Source organism: Ixodes scapularis, unplaced genomic scaffold (assembly GCF_016920785.2).
Source record: "Ixodes scapularis isolate PalLabHiFi unplaced genomic scaffold, ASM1692078v2 PGA_scaffold12__126_contigs__length_90152505, whole genome shotgun sequence".
NCBI classification, from domain to species: Eukaryota; Metazoa; Arthropoda; class Arachnida; order Ixodida; family Ixodidae; genus Ixodes; species Ixodes scapularis.
In genome coordinates, this window is record NW_024609838.1 from 27940615 (window position 1) to 27960680 (window position 20066).

The 20066-nt window shown below is 47.3% G+C and overlaps 2 protein-coding genes across 2 annotated transcripts in view; both read right to left on the reverse strand.

The window, feature by feature from the left end:
- Window positions 1-3051, reverse strand: part of LOC115332130 (histone-lysine N-methyltransferase, H3 lysine-79 specific) — a 44243-nt gene extending 41192 nt beyond the window's left edge. Inside the window, 2 exon segments of the mRNA XM_029994418.4 lie at window positions 2664-2704; window positions 2868-3051. Coding sequence (XP_029850278.3) covers window positions 2664-2704; window positions 2868-2936 — 110 coding nt within the window. The 5' untranslated portion in view covers window positions 2937-3051.
- Window positions 3052-8578: 5527 nt separating this feature from the next.
- The window catches only part of LOC115316618 (double-stranded RNA-specific adenosine deaminase), a 33095-nt gene continuing 21607 nt past the window's right edge, over window positions 8579-20066 (reverse strand). The window contains 3 exon segments of the mRNA XM_029976039.4: window positions 8579-15414; window positions 17899-18136; window positions 19435-19617. Of these exon segments, the coding sequence (XP_029831899.2) occupies window positions 15186-15414; window positions 17899-18136; window positions 19435-19617 (650 nt within the window). The 3' untranslated portion in view covers window positions 8579-15185.

Consider the following 20066-nt stretch of genomic DNA (forward strand, 5'->3'; position numbering starts at 1 on the left):
TCACAACCTTAACTCTTCCCCCATTTTAGGCACTTCCACAACAAAAAAAAACAAAAAACGTCAACCAGTTAAAAAGAAAAAAAAATTAATACTTTGATGCAAGGCAGTTGTTGGCACACAAATATAACAACAACGTCAACATAAAAAAGAAAAAGAAAAAAAATTTCTTTGTAGGTCATGATCTCTAAGAACGCGCACTTTCTCGCCGCCCCATCCAAGGGCGCGGAAGCGAAGTGCAAATCTAGGCCGGCTGGAGGTCAGTATTACGTCGGCGGAAAACAACTTCCCTTTCCTAGCAAATTCCTCCGCGAACAATAAAACAAAGCGATAAAAATGTCCCGCCGATCGATACAAAGCAAAAGCGCTGACGACGACGCCACAGCGACGAGAGGGAAAGTGACGCAGCCAACAACGGTAACACGCGGCGTCCACGGCGCCGAGTCCCGAGCGGAGAAAATGTGAACCACGCAGGCTTCGATGCAAATGCAAACGAACTGGATTAAATTAAAGTTTATTGACCGCTGGTTTCAGGGGCAGGGGGAGTTAAGCTAGCCGCAATGAATGTGAGATCTCTACGAGACAATCATCGAAGTCTGGAAACTTCGTATTAAAAAGTGGAACGCGAGAGACGATAGCAGATCCACCTCGCAATCAGTTGGCCGGTCGCAGACGATGCGGAACTTTGCAGACGACGCGGCACGTCGCGATAGCATGACGCGGTCTAACTTTACACCGGTATTTCGTTACGTTCAAGGTCGTCTGTCTCACAGGGCTGAAGTGATACAAATCCCTGACACACTCTTGCAAAGTCATGTCACGCTTTCCTACCTTCGTTTGTTTTTACACAAAATCTATGGAAGCCCCGTGGGAGGCCCGCACCAGGCACGAAAGGTCATATGACTCTCATAGAAAAAGAAAGGAGGAAATTAAATACGATTTCACTTCTCGGGACAAATCTGCGGAAAGCACGGTGGATATCCGGTAAAAAATCACGAATTAGGAGACCAGAAACTAACTTAAAATTAATGGCAGCTTCCATATTTGATGGCGAACCTTTTCAGCAGAAAATCAAATCGGCGATTTTTGCGATGCGTCAAGAAACAGCAGTTTGGTGCGCTCCGAAAGTGTAGCAGTTTACTTTATTAAAATGTATTATTTACATATTAAACAACAAATTAAAGCTCGCGATAAAAAAAAAAAAAAAAAAAAAAAATGTCCGCCACCTATCCGGTTTTGACCAATCAGGGAGCGACGACGACCGCGAGTCGTCTGCTACAAAGTTGACCGGTTCGCGCGTTCACCGGTTCAAGGTCATCCGGTGCAATGTCCGCGACCAGAGATGGCGGAATACTAAAATACGCGTCCTCCATAAACTCGAAAACCGGTAGCGGAGAAGATTGCTCTCGGCCGCGCCTGTTTCAAGCATCGCGGAAGCCGCTGAGCGTAAACGGCCGGAATACCAAACACGATAAAAGTGTTCGCTGACCTCTCCAAAACTTTATGTAAAATAAAGCGCTTTTTTTTTTCGTTTTTCTCTGTTAGGGAGGCAACACTGCCCGCTCGGAAGAGTTGGTTACCGCGTCCTAATACACTAAACAAGATTAATTCATGCCTTCAGGCAAAAAGCACGGACAACTTGATAAACTTTTATCATGTCTGATGTTATTTGTTTGGTTCTTAGCGCATCCGGCCTAATTTGCCGGAGGCTATGGCAGATGTTACCGCTGTTGAAACAAAGGCAATCGCCTAGAAAAGAATATACGAAAAAAAAATTGCGACAATCTGTGGGTTTTGTCTGCTTGAAATGATGAACTACAAGAGGCCGCTAGAAATAAGACCATTTAAATTTCTAAAAAAAAAAAAAGCGAATTTGTGAAAATATAGCCTTCATTTCTTTTATTGATTTTAAGAGTTATGTTTATATGTTGCAGTTGGCAGTATCTCCACTTTTTTCGCGCTGAAAAGCATGCTAAATGCAACGAATCCAACGGCGTCAGTAACTTTTTTTTTTTTTTTATGTTCAACGAAGGATTATAACAGGATGAAAGGACAAAATAAAGGTATACTTCTTTCTACAGATAAAAAGAAATATATATAAAGGATATTTGGCGAACAATTCAGTTTGTAGTGAGACTACCTTTCCTCTGCGTGGCTCCGCGCTATATCGTCACCTCTCGCACAAGTGTTCTGCGGAGAATTAAAAAAAGAAAAAAAGAATACCGAGCCAGAAAAGAAAGGCAAAAGCTCATGTGCAGGGAAAGCCCCCGAGGGAGGGAGTCACACAGCTGCAATAGAGAAACGGCCTCGTGGTGGAAAATAAATGGTCCCGTATCGCACCGTGCTCGCACCGCACTTAGCACGCGGATGGGATTTGCTGGAATCGGCGGTGTTGCGAACCGCCTAGGCTCCACGCTTCGCGAATAAAAACATCATACAGATCAACGTGACGACAAAACCGACCAAGCGGTCATTTAAAAGGGCAGGTGCGAACGCTTGGTACACTGAGGATGCCGTGTCAGCATGCATGCGTAACCGTGGAGTCACCTGTGATGATAAACGCTACTACGACAAACCCCCCCCCCCCCCCCCCTTTCCCCCCCTACACATCACAAATCCCTACAAACGCGATCGAAAGGAAGGACAGTGGAGACGAAATCACTCACCGAATCGTCTCGACGATCTCGATGGCTCCATCGTGCTTGTCCTACGCGGGCAAAGACACGTAAACGTGGATCAGGGAGCGTTTCCGAGTCGGCGTATCGCATCGCGTACACAATGTTTTCATGCCTAGGCCTAACCCCTCTAATGGGAATCCGCGATCGTGAGGAGGAACGCGTCTTCGTAGGACTGTATGGTTGTGCTTTTACCGAGGTCGAGAGCGGCCAGTGGTAGACGGCCGCATCGGCTCCGGCCGGGCTGTGTAGCCGTAGCTCCATCGTGGATCCTAGGCGAACGTCCCAGGCCGCTCCGAGACGTCCGGAAGGTGAGAAATTCGCCAGCGGCAGCCATCGGCAACCCCCATGGTCGCCGTCGCCATGTGTGACGGCGGACTCGGCTGGGATCACGTGACGAGCGCGTCGCGATCCGATTGGCCTGGATCAGCGCTGCGCGCTTTTGTATTTGTTCATTGTTTTTCTCGTGTAAAAACCGAAACAAGCTGCCTTCGCGGTGTTTCTCTTGCTTCCTCCACTATTATGAAATATAGTTTGATCAAACGAACATGCCACGGTTACAAGAGCTTTACTGGTTGGATCGGAAAACCTTTATAAGCGCTTTACTGGAGGCTGATATTTCAGTTTCTTGGTATTTTAGAAATTAGAGGGGGAAAAAAACGCACACAAAAAAAAACTGCCAAGCCCTTGTGAAAGAAACTTCACGAATGAATAGTTTGTCGTAACAAGTGCGTATCAAAGTATTGATTACTCGATTATAACAGTTATGTTTTGAAATGCGATTATCATTTTGAAAGTTACGCTGCGATGTCCCTGAACATAACTCAAGACATCCATACAGCAACTTAGAGAAAATTAATGTAATTTCGTCTCTTATTTATTTCAGACTTCTTAATTTTTTTCGTCTAAAAATATCTACCTGAGTGCAAGTCTGTTGCAACCCAAGAAGGTAGGGCGAGGAAAAGGAAGGCCGGGGAGGAGGAAGCAGGCGGATCGCTGTAGGAGAGGGGGAAACCTCCTCCTCTTTTTAGCGTTTCGTCTGCTTCCTACTTCCCGGTCTTTCTTTCCCTCGTCCTACCTTCTTGAGTTGCAACCATCTACCTTGTTGGTTGCAACGGAGGTTTTCAACTTTGGGCATTTTCAACGAGGTTTGGGCATTTTGCACTTGGCATCACTTCCGGTTAGACTCAAAATCGAAACTAACATTCTCGTCTGCTATCTGTGCCTTGGCGCCATGTGCGAGGCATTCGGCGTCTTATTGAGGCAGCAGTAGTGCCGTAGAGTTATAAAGCTGTCTTTGAATAATCACATTTCAAAATAAAGAGGTTCCTCACCTGACACGAAGTGCAGTCCACAGACCCTTAGTTGGGGTACAAAGTCCCTTAGTTGGGGTACGAAGCTCCGAAAGGTTCCATGCATTTGGTCGCTTCGGAACGGCGGGGCATGGACGCGGATATCAGCGATCCCGCGGTCCTGAGGAGTCCATATCGCTTGCGACAGTGTACAAAGCAGCATCAAAACATCACTTGTAAGGTCTGTGCCTTGTTGTTTTCTCTTACTTTGCTGAAAAACGCCGGAATCGCGCATTGACAAAATTAAATAAAGTTGACAAGGGCTCGAGCAACTTCAAATTGTCGCGGTAGAACGAACAGCCCATCGTTTGCTTTCTTTCTCGTTCTTCCTCTCGGGACTTAGCTCCCAGGATTTGCAGCGTTCTGCTCTTTAACCGCCTGTTCGAGATTGTGCCGGCGTATTCGTCGGAGTCATTCGTGACGCCGGCGATCCGATTGCTCGAGCGTCATTTTTGTCCTGTCCCCAGTGATTGCCGAAATTCTAGGAAAGAAACAAATATTGCTGCCCGTAGCTCCGTTTTGTCGCCGACTTCTACGGCTGGAACAATCAAGTACGGCGCAAATGACCATTTTAAACTTCGAGTAGCGGAACTACAGTGCGGACACGGCGCCAAAGCACACAACATGTAGCCACTGTAATATAGTGTAACTACAGCGGCGTAACAGCGACGAATGCCCCCAACATGGCTTCCGGCGGATTCCGGTGAGATTTAAAAACCGGTAGCAGCGTTCCTTCATATCTCGTAAAAAAAAAAAAAAAAAAAAAGAAATGAATAAATAAACGGACTGCGCGTTTATTACTGGGGAGCGGTATAGGTTAAGCCCGCCCATGTTAAACTTCAAGGTATATCTCATGGATAAAAATACTCTATGACTGAGAGTTTCTATTTGTTTTGTTTTGTCTTTTCTTTTTTGCTGATTTTTTTTTTTTTTTTTTTGCATTCAAAGTGCAAATTCCGTCGACAAAACCAACCCATTACCACCTCCGAGCAAATCCTTTATACACTTACGAGTGTAAAGAAATTACCTTTGCATGCTTCAAAAAACATTCTCAGTGTAAAGGCGGTCTTGGTTCCTTTTAATAGAAGCCCGTGTTCGTCGGCATCTGTAAAAGGCCTTACCTGCCAATGTTGGCGTCGTTGTCAACATGACGCTTTGCACAAATCGGTAGCGGTGGACCAACAAGCTATTTGAAAAGCTCCTCCTTCGAGTGTACGTAGCAGCGCAGTCATGTGTTTATCACTATTTTGTATTACTATACCCTATAAAAAGTTAAAATATGTAACAGAAGGGCATTTTATTGCTGTTCTATGAATGCCGTAAAATACCGAGAAAGCGCAGACTTAAAATTTGAAGATATTCGCGAAAAAATAAGGGATAGGTGCATGTGAGGTCATCAATTTGACATATATAGGGTGTCCGAAGTCACCAGGCTCGATCTAAAATAGACCATAAAAATCGACGTTTGCATGTAGCAATCTAAACTTTTCGTCAAAGGTGTATTTCACAGGTCGGTTTCTTCTTGTAAAATTACAAAGCGTAGCTTCCTTTCTGTAAGAAATAAGGCCAAGAAACTTACCACGGTTAATGGCGGGCGGAGACGCAGATGACCAAGTCGAGTGGCAAGCGCGTTTGGTGCACATACTGATAGATGGCGTCGGGGGCAGCGTTCTTATTTTATTGTCCGCATTTAATTTTAAGCCAAAGGTACATTACAAAAATATTAAGTTCATATTAATAAACCACGGTGGTTGCGAGCAGTCTCGATAAAGAGGTAGTGCCATCTATCAATAAGGGCACCCAACGTGCTCCGCTACTCGACTTGGTCGTCTGCGTCGCCGCCTGCCGTTGACCCTGGCAAGTTTCTTGGTGCTATTTTTTACAGAAATGGAGCTACTCTTTGTAATTTTACAAGAAAAAACCGACCTGTGAAACGCACCTTTGACGAGAAGTTTAGATTGCTACGTGCAGGCGTCGATTTCTACGGTCCATTTTAGATCGGGCCTGGTGACCTCGGACCCCCTATATATGTGGGCGGCGGAGAAAAGCTCACCGGAGATAAGCTCACCGGAGAAAAGCTCACCGCAAAACCGGCAGATGCGGAGAAAAGCTCACTGGCCTTTGAGCGGATGTGGAGAAAAGCTCACAGATTTTTTGTTTAACTTAGCGGATTCTACGTCAAACGTGGTAATTTAACGCAATTCGCATTCGTCACTTCATTAAAAATATGTCCTCTTTTTGTGTGATATTCTTGAGGTTCATTGGGCATACTTACTAAATCCTCAGAAGTTAGTAATCACCTATTTTGTATATTAATGAAGCCGCAAGTATAAAATCAGAACATCGTTTGCCAGTAAAAAAAAGACAATTTATTGACAACTGACTGTACGCCGTCGGTAGCACTATCAAATAAAGAGGTTTGTTCTTTGTGAGCTAATAAGAACAGCGGTGTGTGAACCGCTTCAGCTCCAAATATTGCATAGTGCCTAATAGATAAGTAGGTGTTGATGTAATCAGTGTCGGCTACGCTGTTTTCTTTCTGTTAATTTCACTAACAAAACTTCAGTTGCGAAAACAGCTTCGTCCTGTAGTGTTTGTTGTCTTCACTCCGTCGTCGTCGTGTGAGCGGTTTTCATCATGTATAACGTTTACCAACTCGCCTTATTCGCTACCTTACAGAAGACTAGTTCTTGTATAGGTCACGAGTAACAACGGTGGCAATGTGCAGCCTGAAGGTCATGGGTGGCTCACCGTAGAAGGGCTCTGTCACATAAAGGCAATGTGTTGAAACACCAGCACGAACGGCTAGAAAACGTGCATGTCCGTGGAAGAAAGGAGCCTCGGTATCCTACTGACTGTTTTATCCTGTTTTCAAAGGTTAACAAAAGCTTCAAAGAGAATTTCAGGCACCGCATGGTTGCGCATCCCTTTCGGATTTTCGGCATTTACAGCTTGGATTTTTAGGTTTTAGGCAGACATTATTAAGTTTTCGAACTTTTTCCTGTTCTTCATGTTCATGAAGTTTTCAGTTAGGCTTTCGTTGCCTAGAGTGTAAGCCACAGAAAACACTCGCCCGCAATTTTTAATTTGGGAGCAATATACCCAATAAGCTTGAAAATAATGCAAAAAAGGACATTTTCTTTTTACAAAGCTGAGGAATTTTAATGATAACAAAATGAAATATGTTACGCATGATCCAAGAACCTCCATATAAAAAGAAGAAAAAAAAATCGGTGAGTTTTTCTCCGCATACGCTCAAGGGCCGGTGAGCTTTTCTCCGCATCCGCCGGTTTTGCGGCGAGCTTTTCTCCGGTGAGCTTTTCTCCGGTGAGCTTATCTCCGGTGAGCTTTTCTCCGGGATTCTATATATGTATTGTGGATATTTTTCCAGATGTTTCAGATGCTGGGGGTGGGTACTTAGAGTGGAATGGGTGGATGCACAGTATCCTACGGTAGTAACTAAATACAGGTAATGTGAAAGTTGACATCTACAATAGTTTTTTTATTAGGAAAAAAGGTATTTCAGTATTTCTGCCACCGTAAGATGTATTCCTGTATTTTCATTTTCAAATACTTTTGTATTTTCAATTCTATTTCTGAAATGCATTGCAAAACTTGTGTAGAGATGTATTCCAGTGTCAGTATTTTAGCTGTTTTTGCCAAGTACCCCAATATTTGTATTTCTAAATACATTTTAGAGTATCTCTGCCCAACCCCCGATTGTCGTGACACAAAACCTCGCATCAGTGAAACATCTTCATTGGAATGGGCACTTTCACGTTTCCTTCAAATCGGGAAGCAGACATCAGATTTCCCTTTTGTTCCGGAAAAATTCCCCATTCCTTGTCCGTGCAAACAAACTGCAGTGAAACCGAGCATGCACCAAATACGAAGTAGCTAACATACACAACTTGCCCAAATAGAAATCTACCAATGGTTGCGCATAGTGCTTCACAGCAATGCGCTGGGTGATATGTGGTGAAGCACATCAAAGTATGAAAAGTTGCAAAGGTCAACCTCCGTCAAAATTCTTGGCACAAATGCTTTGTGGAAGTGCGATGCCAGTTTTCAGTCTACAACGAAACACAACAAATTGTACAAATAGAGCGCTGCGAGCTGATACGGGCACTTTTTTCAGAGTACGAGGTACTTTGCGGACTTTACGAGCTGAAACAGCCCTCCAGGCCTCTTTGGCTTGTACGAGTTTAGGACGTTTTGGTGAAAACATGCAATGGAAAACACAGCGTATGTCTCAACCTTTGTTCTCTTTCACAATTTAAGAGATAATAAAGCTTGTGGGAACTGTAGGTATTCAGGTTGAGCGTTTTAGCTCATACTGTCCGGGGGCGTACTGTTGGTGGGACTGGAATCACTGGTGAATCGATATTGGTTCAATACTAATTCAAGCTGCTTACCATGAGCTGTTCAGACTTCACCACTGTCGGGAAAGGTAGGGCAAGCAGGGTTCCCATACAAAGTTTTTGCCATAAAAGATTCCCACCATGAGGATGGAGGGAACAAATTGAAGCATGCGAGAAACCAGAGACTGTGGACTGCATTTGTGACCTTTATTCGGATATCCAGTTTACATATCACAACACTATGGATGTTTAAGTGTACACCGTCCTCAAACGTGTAACTTCTATTGTTCCATTCTTTTTTTTTCATTTTTAAACCTGCAGATTAAACACCCGATCGCAACAAGGAAATGAAAAGAGACACACAAGAATGAAAAAAAAAAAAAAAAAGACTCTGCAAAAAGGCAGTTCATTCGAAGATGACAATTTGTTTTCCGCGTCTTAACCAAGTTTTTGCTACTGGTTGACTAGCATTGCTGCACCTGTTGACGTCGCAACAAGCCCACACAGATACATAGGAAAACCGTCTCATTAAAAAATTCCTACTTAAAAAAAAAAAAAAGAACAAATATGAAACAAGATCACAGTTGGAGATGTGTGCAGGTCATGAAAAATGCTGTGAAGGTTCTAGGAAGGGGAGAAAAAAAAAACGACAACGAGCAGGACTGCCATTTCCTAAAACATTGACGACGAAAAGGAGGTGCATTCCCCACAGAACAGATTTATTTCTTCCCAACCCTTTTTTGTTTCTAACGAACGTAGCCAGCAGTACTTTGAGCTGCTTGATGATACTACCGATAGCTGCACAAGTTCACATCTTTAAAAAAAATAACGCAATGCTTTAAAAGAAAAAAAAACGAAAAACAACTCAACAGTGAAACGGAAGTCTCGGTCAGCTTTCCTCTCGTGTAAGGTGATCGTGAGAATGTCCACTCAGATTCGACATTCCCAACATTAAATATGGTGTTAGGACAATAAAAAAAAAAAAAATTCTAAATATGTGGCAGGAAAATCAGGGAGGAGGGGTATGAAAAGGGGCAATTGGCTGTCGTCTGCTGCAACAAAAAGCTGTTGTCTGCAACAACTGTCCGTCGTCTGCAACAACTGGCCGTTGTCTGCAAGACGGACATCTCGCACAATGTTGCTGCAATGAGCAATGCCCTCGGCTCTCCACGTGGTTAAAAACAAGGATGCCTTTCGAGGGCCAGAGTGAGGCAAAGGGGGAAGGGGGGGTGTGAAGAACTTTTGCATCCGAGGACTGCGGTTAAACGGACTCTCTCCATTAGTCGAGGAGGGGCTAGAAAGTAATGTTGGGGTGGAAAGGGGAACTAAAAAAATCCCCCCTATCTGCTCGCATATATACATATATATACATGACTATGTACATATATATATATGTATATATACACGGGCTCAGCCTCCCCTCCTGAAATGAGGGGATCGCAGAAAGGGACGGACGTCGCAACAAACGCAAGAAAAAATGGGCTCCGTCGGAAAACGGGAAACGGGGCTTTTAACCGCGGGCGTGAGTGGAAAAAGAAAAAAACCCTACAAAACGAACATGCACGGTGGAATGTGTTTTTTTTGTTGCTGTCAGTATCAAACTTTGCCGAAAAGCCAACTCTCACAAAGAAAAAAGAAAACTTTTAAAATGGGGGAGGGTAGGGGGTAGGGCAAGGTCTTTGTTTCCAAGTTGAATTCCGGAGAAGACAAAAATCAAACGGGAACAAAAGAAAGCTTCACAGCATCTTACACCGTCTGCTTGCGATTTTTTTTCTCCGCTTCGTTCGTATGTTTGTCTTCCTGTCGGCTCTTACACAAAGACAAAGCAAGCAACAAATGTGCCAGACGATCGTCACGCATCGGACGCCGCCGGCGCGATCGTTCTGCCGCACATTTTTTTTTTCTTTCTTATTCACGTTCCCGTGACAAAGCTTGAAGACGAGCTAGAAAACAGAGACGAAGGGATGCCACGACGCGGACCGCGCAAAGGCGGCCCGCTGCCTCGGAATGTTGACCGCGTACAACTCGCAAGAAACCGTTTCTCTCCAGAAGAAACAAAAGCTGCGAAAAAAGAAACGAGCGAGAAACAGAAGGCGGGCCGCCAGAGGGGGAGGTGTCGGGGGGGGAGGGGGGCAGTTCTCCCCAACGCGGGGTCGCCGGCAGTCGGAAGTTCCTGACGTCCAGTCCTTCGGCCTGCAAAGCCGACGACGGCGACCGTAGAGTTCCGAGTGTGAGGGGACTCGTCGTCGTGTTTGCCACGCACATTTTCCCCGTGTCTGCGCCACTTCACACTCCTCTTCGCTTTGGCGCGTCGCCTGGAAACCCGCCGTCGCCTTCGTCGGTTGCGGGGCCGGAACCTGGGGGACTGCCGCGCGTCCCCGGACACTACATCCCCCCCCTTTCCCGTCCCCCTCAGGGAAAACCCGCGCAAATGCAACGGCACAAAATCCGTGCAAGAGAAGAAAGCACGATAACAAAAAAAAGAACGTTTATGCGGCAACGCCGAAAAAACCAGGTTCCCTCGTTTTTGTCTTTTTTTTTTTCCAAGTCAACGCTTTTGGTGGTTTTTTTCTTCCGAGCACGCACCACACGGACAAGATGCACGAGCACAACAAGAGACGGCGAACCTTCCTAAGCCGCGTTTTCGCTAGGTTACACAACGACGCGACGATCTACCGCCGACGTCCGCGAAGGACTCGCAGACGTCGGCCCTAGGTCGGATTAGGTTCGATTACTAAAACAGCCACGAGTGGGGGAGGGGGGTTACACATTCAAGCTACAATAAAATGATGTTACTACTGAGAGATAGAGAGAGAGAAAGAGAATAGATAAAAACAGAAGCTATAGACGACGCCTAGGTTAGATCGCCGGGCGCGCCCCGGCCGTACTCGGGAAGGGCGACTGCGGCGAGACGGGTCGCACGTTTCGCGGTGGCCTTTTTCGTTTCCGGTGGGGCGCCACCCGCTGGCCTAGAGTGTATATCCTCGCTGGAACAACTGCGCTAGCGGCACGAGTTCTACGAGAGCCGATGCCCGACGCACTCGCTTCCGCCGGAACGCCGGGGAAGCCCCGGTCGACGCCGGGCAGAGACCGGGCAGGGACCGGGGTCCCACACGCTCGCCGGAGCTTTCCAAAGCCGAGAGCCGAACCCTCGGAGTAAAACGGAACGGCGGGCTATTATGCGCCTATGGGCCCAAAGCCTGACTGCTAAGCATGCAACTAATTGGCAGGTCATCCCCTCCCAGCTAAGCATGTGTGCCTTCTATGTGCACACACACACACACATGTACACACAGACACACATCACATGCACATTACATCGAGAAGAGGACTCGCTGCTTTTTTTTTTTTTTTTCCTGCAGAGAAGGGTTGCGCTACGCTCCGTTTCTTAAGTACGCCCGCTGCTTCCAACCTCGACGACTGTCTCTTCAATCCTCCCGCGCTCCGCAACCGACCAACTTTTTGCCAAAAGGGTCGTTTCAGTGCTGTGCACATTGTGTGTACATGCGACAAGTGTGTGCACGTGTTTTCGGTTAGTACAGTGCGGGGATACGAAGGGACGTGGAGCCTTTAGGTGCACACCGCTTGCCCTTTCCCGTTTTTCCAAGACTGCAAAGCGTCGCGGCGAACGGAAAGTCGACCGCAGTGTCTGCGGGCCCCGCTGCGTTAACGACACGCGCTCATGCCGGAGGTGTGAAGAAGTGTTGTGTGTGCGCAAAACAGAAACGCCAAGCGTGCGGGGACACTCTTTCTCTCGCCTCTGGTTTCGCCGCCACGGCGCATCTCAAAGGCAGCGAGATCACCTTCCGGGCACTCCATCATTCCCTCCGGAACGCCACGAAAAGGGCAAGCCCGCCCATTTTGGTGGCGTCCCCCGGAATCTTCCCAACCATTTTTTGGCACGTCCCGTTCTGAGAAAACCAGCGTGCGACCGCTGAACGAGGCGAGAAACGCGAACTGGTGTCACGTCTGTCCGGTGCGGACGACCCGACCACTCTGCATCGCAGACGAGCGACCGCAGGAAAACGAATCTGTGGCAATCGAAGGAAATAAATAGGCAGAGACGTTGAAGTCCTTTCACGACCGAACGATACCGAAATCAAATTAAAAAGACTGGCACCTGCCACTGAATCAGGGCGGTAAAAAAAAAAAAAATGGCAGGTTGCCGTTAACTGACGAGTTCGCGGGGAAAAAAATCCCATAACCGAGAAACGGAAGGCGAGATTTTGAAAAGAGCCGGCAGTCCTATTAAGAGCGTGGTTGCTCGGTAAAGGCTGTTTACGCCGGTAATGGGTGAAAATGAAATGCATAAGCACTACCATAAATGCAAATAATAAAAACAAGCAAAGAGAAACAGCATGCCGGTGTTATGACAACTACCGAGACATGCTACGGGCGGTGATGACGCATTTGGAGGAAGAGAAAAAAAGAACGAACAAGTTCATGGCTCATGAGCAAACTTAAAAATGCTGATACAATGCATACAAAAAAGGGAGATGAGGCACAATAGTAATCGTAATAATAATAATAGTAATACTCATAACGAAGACACCAAGGTAGAAATAGCTGCATGGTGGGTCTGTATTTACAAAGCATGAGACACAAAACATAATTGACCGATGAAAACAATGATTGTTCGGCGTCATTTCCCTAATCCTCTACTGAGGAAAAATGATGCATACCAAAGAGAAAAAAAAAATAAAAAATAAAAAGTAACACAATGTACACTGACAATTTTGACAACACAAATGACAACACTGTGCATGCGGAAGAGTGAGACAAGTGTCAGAAGGAACTTTTACAAAAACCCGGAACCAAGGGGGGGCCAGCTCTTCCGTAAAAAAGGAAGATATAACAGCTTAAAAAAAAAAAAAAAAAGATGTCAAAAGAGGAGCTTCCAGGTTTTCCTTCTTTTTCTTTTTTTTTTCTTCTACTTTGTCGCTCGTTTTTAAAAACCGGGCACCCCGGTGGTGCCCAGAGAAGGAGGCGGCGCTCTGCCGCACCTGTACGGTCTGTCACGGTCCGCTTACGCTGTAAAGTAATGATGTCGACCCAACCGGCCTACAATTCTCGATGGCATCGAACCAACGTGCCGCACGTCCAGATTCCGCCACGCAAACCAAAGCAAAAAAAAAAACAAAACGAAAAAAGATTAAAACGCCCCAGAAGCTCCTCGGTTTCCCGCACTCACGGCCGTCGCCCCGCTGAACCGTCCGCTGCCCGACAAGACCCAAACATATTACATACGCGTGTATCGGTTACGCACGCACACACAGTATATACATGTGCAGGGACAGCGCATCTTCCCTTCTGGCCCCAACATGGCAGACAAGCGTTGTTTCTCAACTTCCCGCATTTGTACTCGTCACGACGTTCGGGTGAAACTCGTTTTCCTCGTTTCTTTCCCGGCCCCATTTGCAATTGGTCTTTCTTCTCGTCTGTTTTGTGTGTGTGTGGTTTGCTCGCTCACGCTTCCTTTCACGCAGTGGGAGTGACGACTCCTCTCTTCGTCCCCTCCCATGAGATTTCGACCGTGTGGAGATACAAAGGTTCGCCGGAGCCAGTTCCCACCGTCCCTCCCGCCCACCCCCTCCACCGGACTTTTTCCGGAAAACGGACACGGCAGACAGGTAGTCCGAACTCGGCGATGTCGATAAGAAACGCGAAGACGCCAAAAAACGCTCGAGGGGGTTGTCCCGCAAGCGCGAACGAGCGGCTTGTAATCTCTAGCTGAGCGCAAAGTGCTGCGCGACCGTCAGAATCGAGACACCGCAAAGCGACGTTTTCCGGAACGTTCCCCAGTCTCCCTTTGTTCGAGAAGATGGAAGGAGCCATGGCCCATTTCGCGGCATGAGCACCCGCGAGAAGAGTCGTGCACTCCGGCACTCCCCGTCGTTCGGAGGTCCGCAAGCGTCGGGAAATTCGCGAGAGTATTATCGTCCTTGCAAAAATCGAGACCGCGGTCCCAAAATTTTTTTTATCAATAAAACAACAAAAAAACTCCGCCCACAAAAAGCAACAAAAAAAAAAATCGGCAGATTTCCAGACCATTAGAAAAGTTTATGACAATGTTATCCCCTAAACTGAGGTGAGGCAACCGCCGGTTTACGGCCCCTGCGGCAATATACAACCTTTGACATCGGTGGGGCACTTCAGAATCAGTTTAACGCCTGACAGAATTCGTCCACTACCCGACTTCAACTCGAACAGCTCTCTTCCACGCCTAAAGGCTGCCAGACATTACTGCCGTATCACGCACAATGACAACCCATCCAGTTCCTCTTAAACGAAGATGAAAATTCAAACTCCTTCTCCCCCAATGCCGGTGAACATCTGGTAGCATAGGCTTCCATTACTGGCCCGGTACAGAACGGGCGGATTCACGGCACGGACCTGACGAGCTCCCGACGAAGTGCCAACATCAGATATCTCGCACGCTTCACAATCCCCCGGCAACATCTCTGACCGGTCTCCGACAGATACACCCCATTATATCTCGACGAGGCCGCTCCTACCCAAAATCTGTCCACGACGTCACTCCAATGTCCTCCGGCCATCGAACAGCATTGGCAAGCGTCACAAAACCGACCGGCCGCTCACGTTCGGCCGGAACTGTCATCCGGTGACCACACATCAGTAAGCAATGCCGGCTCGACACTGGCCCGGCGTCGGGCCCACACCGGTGCAATGTCGGCGCCACTTTGACGAGCCTCTCCAATGGTCGATACAATCAAGTAGTAGTCGCAGGATGGGGGAGGGCAGGAGGGAGGGGGAGGTGGCAAAACTGGCGGCTGCGACTCTTAGTGGAACATTTCTTCCTCGGGCGGCTTCCTTACCCAGCGGCCCCGGTCTAGCTTGAGGAAGCGCTCAAAGAGCACCTTCTTGGCACTCTGGTAGCCCAGGGCGGACTCCTTCGTCTCGCCGTATGTCTTGCGCAGGATGTCCTCCCGGCCAAGAAGGTCGCACGTGTCCTTGAAGAGCCCAAAGAGGGAGGCTTTGGACACTCGAGACTCCAGGTTTGTACCACTCCTGCACGCAGACGGAGAGAGGTCATGCGGCGCTTCCCTTGGGACCTGCACCGTCGCCCCCTACACCCGATTTGCAGTCGCCGGTGCATAGACGCCTTACAGCAGCTGTGCATGGGTGCCGCCATTACCTACGTTCAGTTTTTGTTTCCTCTTATTTTTATCACTTCGCTCCGTCATTACCACAGCAGGACAGGTTACTGCCATTTTAGATTCGACTGTGTCCTTCTCCCCAGCATTTACCTTTGTGAAGGCTTGCCAAAGCCTACTTCAGTGGCTTGGCATCTCAATAAGAGAGGAGAAGGTCGGCAATGGCGGCTGTAATCTGGCGTGTGTGTAAAGCGTCTATGGACCAGAGATGGTCAAACCATGGATCACGAGCCTCGTGTGATTCCTGGGGGCCCAAGTGCAGCTCACGACTCCCAGGTAAACCTAACCCACCCACCACTTCTTGCAAGATAAATTCGAAAAACATAATAAAAAAAGCTTGAATTTTGTCGGCTTTATGCTGCAACAACAAAGCCGACAAAAAACTTTTTTTTTTTTAAGCCTTTTTAAGGTTAAAACACTGTCGGACAAGGACCTTGTTTTATGAATGGGGACTCACATTGAGGAAACATACTAAGCCATCGCTGTACAAGTGGAATTCGCCGTGGCCACCAACTGAGACGAATAATTTGAAAAAAAGTGCCTCCTCCTTTTTAATGCAAAAGCATCAACTATCCCACGTAGCAGAGCCAGCGGCATCTGTAACTGCAAAATGACGCAAAACAAATGCCCATTCTCCATTGGCCGAGCAAACGGCTCCTAGGTAGCCATTGGTGGCCGCTGCTTTCGTGGCAGGCGTTGCCGAAAGGGGGCTGTGATACTTCACGAGAGCGTGCCCTTGGCCGCCGTCTGTAACCTCAGCAGTAGCGAAACGTGGCCGTCCACGCCAGTACATTGCAGACGACCTAGGGGAGCGGAAGGACAACATTCATGCTTTCGCATTCACAACTCGCAAGAAGTGCTTAGGTGTCCTCGGAATTTTTTTTATTGAGACTCTTGTCTCAATAAAAAGAGACTTTTTTCAGAGAGGCTTTTTGTCTCTTGGAAATATGTCCATCTGGCCACCCCTGCTATAGACCCTTTCATTGCTCATTGCTAGGGCACAAAATACATGCAGCGTCTGATATTCTGCGGGAGAACCACTGTGCATACCCAGAACGTGATCCACCGCTAAGTAGACAAAGATGGTGGCACGCACAAGACAATTAGTGGGATGGTCTACAGCATGGGACATAAACTCATCAAACACTAAGTTGGGGCCGAAAGTTTGCAGAGCACGCCGATTGGAGGTTGGCGACAAAAGCGCGAAGCAATCGTCCCGATAAACTCCGGGAGCTTCGGCCCCAACTTGGTGTTTGACGAGTTTAGAGAACCAGCGGTCTCGAAACCTTTTGGCTAAGGGGCCGCATCGGGGATCTGTCGCTGACTCAAGGGCCGCTAAATAAATAAATAATTAAAAAAAATATATTATCCTAGGTAGACATTTAAATACAAAATTTAAAAATACAAAAAAAAAAAAAAAAAAGGTGCATGAATACATAAATTTTCTTTTAAAATTCAATATTTAGATCATTATGACACAATAATTAGGACCCAGAAAACTCGACATAAATCAAAGAGTGCATAGGAACTTCGACATGAACACAACACTAGTGAGAATAATAGAACTGATGCTTACAATATGCAATAGATATGACAAAGGACTCTAGGCAAAATATACATGGGATCTCAAAGGAATTTTAACAAGTGTAGTTACACAGATATGAAACGTGGGACTAAAAATGGTGATGACGTCTAATGAATAATATAACAAGAGAACATGCCTTCCTATATACAGTTCTCTATATTTTTTAATTATAAATTATCATAACGACCCATAAGGAATTACCCCATTGGAATTTAATATTTTGTCATACCTTTCATTCTAGATTTCATATTTCAAATCTAATTGCAGATATGAAATCACCACTAAAAGTCATGTCTGCATGCCAATTTTCAGAAAAGTCTCGATAAATAAAGAAAAATATTTAAAGACCCTAGTCACCCCTTAACCTACAACAGATTAGGAATGAAGTTTCTCTGTGAGGTCCCACCAGTAACTTAGGCCCGCTTTAGACGGGGCAATTTCTCCCAGCAACTCGACGTCGCAACACCAACACGGGGTGGCAACGCAGCAACCGAATTGCTATGATTTGCCATCACCACAGTTAAATTTTAATTTTCTTGCACCATTAGGAAACTCAGTTACACGCTATAAACGGGGGTTGCCGGAGTTGCTCGTCCGTTTCGAGCCAGACGCGATCCAAGCCATTCGCGTCGCAGTGCCAGGATCTAAGGAAAACTAGGGAACAACTCGCCAGCGACACCCGGATTGCCGGAAAAGTTCCCCCGTCCGAAGCAGGCCTCCGAGCCAAACGGCCGCCAGGAGCGGTTGCCTCACCGGTCCTGCCGCATGCCGGTGCCGCTGTTGGTGACCTCGGGGCGCTCATCTCCGATGCACCAGTTGATGCTGTACGGCTTGGTCTTCTCCGTGTCCCGGGGCGGGTTGTGGCCGCTCACGCATCCCAGCACGGGGTGGCGCAGGCTGTAGCGTCTCGGCAGCAGGCCGTCCAACACCGGGTCCCCTTCTAGGCGGCAACACACCGCCCGCGACAGGTGCCCGTGGTGATACAGATTACCTGCAGGGACGCCCGGAAACACCTTGACACCACCTTCCGCAGCGAGCATTGTCGACACCGCGAAGGTGGCAGAGCCCGCGCGCCAGATCTACCGGGGATGGGACGACGCAAAGACGGCAACACTCGCGTTTGCTCTAGCTTTTCACCGGCGTTTCTACGACCAATCGCCGGGGTCGCGATATCTGGCGGCGTGACACACCGGCTTTTGTGAAGTCGTTTGTTGCTATCTCAGGACCACTTTCGATGCACGGGCGGTGTAGAACGCCGAACGCACCAGCCGGAGATACATTCCGGGCACCGCTTTACTACTACGTCACCTAACTGGATCAACCACGGTGCACAGATTGGGCGCCACGTCGGCGTTTGGTCGGCACTCGCCGTTCAATAGGTAAAGCACCGATTGGACGCCGGGTCCCGACTGAAAGCCAACGTAGCGCTCGTGTGCCACTCGGCCGTCGACCCTGAAATAGAGCGGGGGTGGGAAGGACAAAACTGATTTTGAAGCAATTTTCGGAGCAGAAAGATCCGCATTTTAGAACAGCTTAGGCACAAAAAATGTGCATTTTGGAGCAGTTAAGGAGCATAAAAACCCGCATTTCAAAGCACCAGGCATAAAAATAAAAAAAATCTGCATTAGGAGTAATTGCGACACCATTATAAAAAAATCCTCTCAGCCAGTTTTACTATCACTTACAATTCGAGCAACCTCAGTTTGTACTACAAGTGTTGGAAAGTATTGAATAGAACTTTACTGATACCTGAAATTGCACAGAGAGAAATATTTTACTTTAGGAACAAATTTTGATAAAGAATTAATGGACACAACTCGGGACCATTAACACTACATGCTACGTAGCATCATACATCGTAGTATGTACGATGGACGCAACGGTATGATGGTTAGGATGTATGGATGTGTACATCAAATTCATCGGATTGATGGATGAATGGACAGATATGGCTGAACCAAGGAATCAAGCGGCGGTGTGCGCCACGTGGCAATGGAATAGCCAAGGTTGCCGACAGAGTTCTCACCTCCCACTAAATCTAGCATCACCGTTATCTTCGGCGCAGCATGGTGCAATTTTGGTTGATTTCACGCTTTTGGCGGCGCTAGGCACAGGAAACTGAATCTATCAAAAAGGAGTAGTTGGCGCAGCTGTCCCACCCCTGATAGAAGCATGTGCAGGAATTACTCCTAGGGACAGTAAACCCTCAGGAAACATTATTTTTAATGCCTGTATAGGACAGATGTGCTACCAATGAAAAAAAAAGGAAGGAAAGGCAGGCAGGCATACCTAGGGTGATGGAGCTCAGATAGACCGGCTGCAGAAAGTGGCTGAGCAGAGCCCCTTGCAGACCGAGAACGTTCCAGCGAGCAATCTTATCGCTGCAAGACATGGTGCGCAGTCGTTCACCTTGCAGGATGGCATCCCAGGTCTGGTAGTCTGTAGTCAGGTCCACGGGGACCGTGCCTTCCCCTGCACGTCGCCAGAAGAAGTCGGGGGGTCAGGAGGGGCATGTGCGCAGCTCAAAAGATTGGGAAAGCATCGACAGCTTGATTAAGTTGAAGGTCCCGAGAGCAACCGACTGTTCTTGCCGACGCCACTAGCAGATGGTATGTATCTCAAAAGTTCAGGAGCAGATTAATAACTCGATCGAGTAGGTAGCCGGAAGGGCAACTAACCGTTTTTGTGGATGTCAGTAGCAGATGGCACACGTCTCAAAGATTGAGAACAGACCATCCTTACGCATGTTCACAGCAGACAAAACGCAAGTTTTAACGAGTTGTTCCAGAGCCAAACGATTCTAAATAGATCCGATTCGGCCGAAGTGTTCCACGAAGCCATACATACAGCATGCTCCATTTCAGCTAACTGTAGAACCGACACATATGTGTAGGTGATAATGATGATTTCGCCGACAGTAC